Source organism: Bison bison, unplaced genomic scaffold, assembly GCF_000754665.1.
Source record: "Bison bison bison isolate TAMUID 2011002044 unplaced genomic scaffold, Bison_UMD1.0 scf7180017864213, whole genome shotgun sequence".
NCBI lineage: Eukaryota > Metazoa > Chordata > Mammalia > Artiodactyla > Bovidae > Bison > Bison bison.
This window is the reverse complement of record NW_011494785.1, coordinates 3,845,680-3,851,324: the sequence shown is the minus strand read 5'-3', so window position 1 is coordinate 3,851,324 and position 5,645 is coordinate 3,845,680. Positions and strand designations below refer to the sequence as shown.

The 5,645-nt window shown below is 57.1% G+C and overlaps 1 protein-coding gene across 4 annotated transcripts in view; it reads left to right on the top strand.

Annotated features, from left to right (window-relative positions):
- The window catches only part of SLC6A12 (solute carrier family 6 (neurotransmitter transporter), member 12), a 17,428-nt gene extending 15,481 nt beyond the window's left edge, over positions 1-1,947 (top strand). For all 4 annotated transcript variants that reach the window (XM_010845019.1, XM_010845016.1, XM_010845018.1 and 1 more), the window contains exon 16: positions 967-1,947. In XM_010845019.1, the coding sequence (XP_010843321.1) occupies positions 967-1,110 (144 nt within the window). In that variant the 3' untranslated portion in view covers positions 1,111-1,947. The remainder of the gene's footprint in view (positions 1-966) is intronic.
- The last annotated feature ends 3,698 nt before the right edge of the window (positions 1,948-5,645 follow it).

The following is a 5,645-nucleotide window of genomic DNA, read 5'->3' as shown; positions in this document are numbered from 1 at the left end:
TCCCAGGGATCGAAGCTGCGTCTCTTACATCTATCTGCATTAGCAGGCGGGTTCTTTACCACTAGCACCGCCTGGGAAACTAAGTTATAAACAAGACCTCAAAGGTGCCAGACACAGGGAGTCACAGAGCACAGATTCCTACTCCTGGAAATTGGTGACCGGCAGCCACAGTTCATCCACACAGTTTCCCCTCTTCTCTCCTTCTCTTATCCCTGTGCGAACCCTTTGCAAAAGGCTCCCTGCTTAGGCTGTAGGACATGCCTTCCTGGAAGACATAGAGCCAGTGTCCCACAAAGACATTACATATGTGGGAATCTGTGTCACTTACAAGTCACAGAAAACCCAACTGCAATAAACAAACAGGCTCAGTGTCTTCTTACACATGAAGAAGATCGGAGTTAGGGCTTCTGGCATTTGTTTCGGCTGCCTGAAGAGGCCATTGGGGACCAGACGCTTCCTCTATTCCTGCACTTTCATCCTGCTCATGGTGTCCCTTCATCATCATACTTATCACTTCATGGTCACAAGAAGGTGGTCATGATTCCAGCCATCACATCAGCGTTCAAGGCAGGGAGATGGCATCAATAGCAATAGTAATAGTAGCAGTACTACTAGGAAGAAACATGATAGACATTTACTGAGTATTTGATAGAAGTAGCAATAAGAATAGTTATAATAAGGACAAAATAGACCCTGAACACTGATCCTGTGCCAGGCACTGTGCTGAGGTGTGGTATGGTTCAGTGGGTTGCCTATGGCTACACAGATGTCAGGACTGGTTCCCACACTGTCCCCACACCACTGCCTCCTCTCTCTTCTCGAGATCTGTGCTCATTCATTCAGTCGCACCGCACTGAGCTTCCCCACGGGCAGGCTCCGAGCTGGGCCCTGGGGACACAGACAGGAGGACATATTGTCTTTGCCTCTCTCGCCAACAGCACCACTGACTCCCTCTTCTCCCCACAGCGCCTACGGCAGCTCGTCACCCCTGACCCCAGCCTGCCGCAGCCCAAGAGACACCTTTGTCTGGATGGTGGCAGAAGCCGGGACTGCGGGCCCACCCCACTTAAGGAGGGCCTCATGGCTGGGGAGAAGGAGACGCACTTGTAGGAAGTGCCCGGAAGCCAGGTGGCTCTTGTGTCCCCAGCGGACAGCTTCACCTCTGCCCCCTCCCGCAGCCTTGCCGAGAAACTCTGTGCTGTCCGTGGGCAGCCCCTCCTGGGGCTGGAGCATGCCGTGCCTGTTGGAACTCAGCATCTTATCTGAGCAGGAGGTGGTCTTCCTGAAGCCCGCTGTCTGATTATGACAACTGCAGTGTACACGGGGGGAGTGCCCTCTATGGGGGGCTTCCTCTTACCATCTCTGGGCTTGGAGAGGGTAGTGCCATGTCAGACGTGACCACTGACACCCATGCTGGATCCCAGTGTTCTGCTGGAGGGGACCCCTCACCTGGCTCAGCATCCTGGAGTCTACAGGGAGGAACCAAAGAAAGACACAGCCACTGTTGTCTGGCATTTTCCCAGAGACAGGCTCTCAAGGCGTCTCCAGTTCCAGCCTGCCTTGCAGTGTTGTCCTTAACGCATGGAGCGTTGGGGTGGCAGGGGCTCGGGGTGGCACAGCCTGCACCCTGCACCGACATTCCCCAGCTCATGACCTTCTGAAGACAGAGCTCCTGGCAGCTCTGTTTGGCATTCTGTCTTTGTCCCAACCCTGACGTCGTGGACGAGGAAACTGAGGACCTGAGAGACAAAGTGACTTTTGCAGTTCACACAGCTGCTCGGGGCCAGAGACACGACTGAAGCCTCCTGCTCTCAGGCCAGTGTCCCCCTCACCTCCCTCTCCTGCCTTGTTAACAAGCCCCATGGAGCGCTTGCTCATGTGCCAACCTTTTTTCTGTCCATTGTGGTTCTTGGGGTGGGAGAGAGAGGGCCCCCTCTGTGGGGGTGAGCAGCCCCCCAGATTGGCAGCCCCCCTTGGCAGTTCCTCCACCAGCCCACACCCCTCTGACCAGATTTCCTCTCTAGACTTTTGTCTTCTCCCCACTTTCCACCCTCTCCACCAGAGGATACCTTGGATCTGTGAGAGACTCCCAGTCTCCCACAGAGATGTGGGGGTGCCCCTTTCCCGAGGCCCCTGCCAAACCATGCCAGACCTTTCCCTGGCTGGGGGAGGCTTCCTAGAGGAGGAAGGCTTCCTGGAGGAAGAAGGCAGGGCTTGGATAAGCTGTGAGGTCTTGTTCCAAAGGGAAGGGGGGAGGGGGAGTGGGGATGGAGTGGGCCACTTGGGGACAGTGTCCTGGGGAGGACCTGGGGGCTGGAAGAAGGGAAGCCACCTGCAGTGATGTGTAGGTAGAAGTCACCACCTGGTGGCTGGAGTAAAAGTCTGTGGTCCAGCCAGGGTGAGCTCCATCCCCACTGCCCAGCATCCTCAGAGCATCCGGTATCCTTTGCTCAGAACTTTGAGGACTGTTCAGCTTGTGAGAACAAGGATGCTGGCACGCCAGGCACAAGCAGATGTCCAGACTCCTGGGTTCTGGGTGGCCCCTTCTGCCTCCCTCTGGACTGCCTGCACACCGTGGCAGTTAACTGGCTAGTTGGTGGGTGAAGAAGGCCGTCCGGGGATGGAGAGGAACTCTGCTCCAGCCGGATTCCTCTTTTCCAGAACTGGGGACCTGAGAGGGGCAGGCATGGTGCTCTCTGCTGCCACCTGGTGGCAGATGGGAGCAGGGCCACCTCCCTGATCTGGCCTCCCACCTCCTGAGGCCCCCTCACCCCTGCCCTCGCTGGACATATGGACTGGCTGAGCATTTCCCCTTCCCTGTGCAAGCTAGCGCCCTCTGGAAACAAAAATCTCCCACACCCTCCTCCTCACGGCCCTGGTGGGTGTTCCCACAAGAGTCTGCTGGTTTTGGGACAGCCCTGCTGCCGGGGGCATGGGGTGGAGGCCAGCAGGTTTCTCAGGGGCTGGCCACCTGCCCCGAGTGCACCAAGCTGTGCAGCTGGGTCCTCAGCCTGGAGACCCTTGCTGTGGGCAGCAGGCAACTCTGCACACGGAGGGGAGGGGCATGGGCTCTCTCCAGCTCCTTTCCTTGGGGGCGGGGCAGGAGCTGGGGTGAGGGTATGGTGGGTCAGGTGGGAGGGTGGCTTAGGGGGTCTGCCCACCCCCTTAGTGGTGGACAGGGATCATGGCAGTTGGGTTTTGGCTTTTGCATCTTATGGTTCATGACTTGCCCCGGCTGTGCGGGCGTGCCACTAGTTTCAGTTCCTTACAGTTTCTTTGTATCTGTTGCTTGAAGAGATGAGGAGACACCTGTCCAGGTACACGCACGACAGTAAAGGGTCCCAGGTCCCCAGTCCCCGCCTGTCTCATAATCTGCTTGCTTCCAGGTCTGACATCCGGGGACTCTGTGGCCCCCTGTGATGGTGGGCAAGGCTCCCTCATGCCTGCTGTACATTCATTCCCTGTGGGGTTGGGGTGCAGTGGAGGGGGAAGCTGCTTCCCACCCAGATGTCTTGGGAGGAAAGGGGATTAGGGAGTTCCTAGGGGGGCAATAGGCCTCTCCAGTGGTGTTGGGAATGTGGGAACAAGAGCCGGCCCTCCTGGTGGTCTCCATCCCTGTGGCCAGTTCCCACAATTTTTCCAGAGTTTGTCTTGAGGTTTCAGGGTCGTGGGAGCAGGAAGCGCTGAGGTGCTAGGAGCAGCCAGTGGGGTGAGGGCTCCTGGTTCCCCTGGGAAAGAAGCCACCAGACCTGCAGGGGGAATGGGAGGAGGGGCAAGGAAAGAGTTCCCATCCCTCCTCCCCATCTCCCGAGCCCAGCTCCCTCATCCTCTTGCCACCCCGAGAGTGGAATTTTCCTGGTAGGACCAGTTCTGACTCCAAGCTGGGTCTTGGAGCTGATCTTGAACTGGACAGCCTTCTTGGGGAGTAAAGCAGTGAAAGTGTTAGTCGCTCATTCGTGTCCGACCCTGTGCAACTCCATGGACTGTAGCCCACCAGGCTCCCCTGCCCATGAGATTTCCCAGACAAGAATGCTGGAGTGGGTACATTCTCTTCTCCAGGGGATCTTCTCGACCCAGGGATCAAACCCAGGTATTCCCATACTGCAGGTAGGTTCTTTACCATCTGAGCCACTAGGGAAGCCCATGGTTCTTGACCAGGGGAGGGGTAAGGATAAGAATGCAGCCTGCAATTCCAGGCTGTTGAGCTCCAGCTGGGCCTCTCCTCCCCATGGGGGGAGTGCCCTCCTGACCCGTCCTGGTGCAGGGTCTCTCCCAAAGCCAGCAGTGTCAGCCTAGGCCCCTGCAGGCTGGGCTTCCCACTAGGACAGGCACTCTTCTGAGCGCCTCCTGCACCTGGCCCGGCTGCCATGTCCTCCTCACTCTGGGGTCAAAGGACATGGAGTTGGTGGGAGGTGAGAGGAGCAGGTAAGGGGACCTGCTATCAGGCAGCTGCCAGGTGGCCAGGGGCACGTGGAGCCCTAGAAGGAAGCAGCTCCAGGCGCATGCATGGGAGGGGCTGAGCAGTGGGGGGCCAGGGGACAGAGCAGGTGTCCCCCAGAGCAGTCAGGGACTGGTGGGCCACGTGAGCAGCCCTGGGTGACCCCTCGAAGGGCCTTTCTCCCCACTCCCATCTCAGCCCAGGCCTGAGTCCGCACCTCCTGCCCTAAACCACCCCCACCTTCCTTCCAGGTGGCACCGTGTTAATTTCTGCACGTCCACATATGGTGCTTGGTGGGAACTCCCAGAAAGCGAGGATCAGTCATCACGTCTATGGAGGCTGAGATGGGGTTGGGGGGCGGGGCGTGTCTGCCAGCCCTGCTGTAAGAGAATCAAACTGTGACAACTTTATCTGCTCCATGCTGAGGTGTGACAGGTCATCAACCCCAGAACCTGGAGTTAAACGCCGTGGGGTCCATCCTGTTATTATTCTAAATGGCAAACCTGAGTCCTCTTGGGCCGGGGTGAAGAGGAGGAGGGGGGCAATGCAGCCTGCAGGCTGACCAGGCCTGGGGCAGGACTCCTCCCCACAGGAGGTGTTCTGGACAGCAGCAGCCAGTGCCAGGGCACTTTTCCTCGCTATTGGGCTAGTCTTCTGGGGTCCTCCTGCAGCGACCCAGCCCTTAGCACTGCCCCCACCCACCCCTCAGGCTTCAGGAGCTGCCTGACTACCTGCTCCCCACTCACTTCCTTTTTCAAAAGGATGGTTTCCTAACAGAGGCCCATTTTATTATTTCCTGAATAAAAGTGGTTTTTAAATGCATTCAAGATTTAGTAGGAATTTTCATATAAGTAGGCTTATATGAAAGTGACATTGTTAATTGCTCAGTCATGTCCAACTCTGGAGAAGGCAATGGCGACCCACTCCAGTACTCTTGTCTGGAAAATCCCATGGACGGAGGAACCTGGTAGGCTACAGTCCATGGGGTCATGAAGAGTTGGACACGACCGAGCGACTTCACTTTCACTTTTCACTTTCATGCATTGGAGAAGGAAATGGCAGCCCACTTCAGTATTCTTGCCTGGAGAATCTCAGGGACAGAGGAGCCTGGTGGGCTGCCATCTATGGGGTCGCACAGAGTCGGACACGACTGATATGACTTAGCAGCAGCAGCATGTCCAACTCCTTACAGCCTCATGGACTGTAG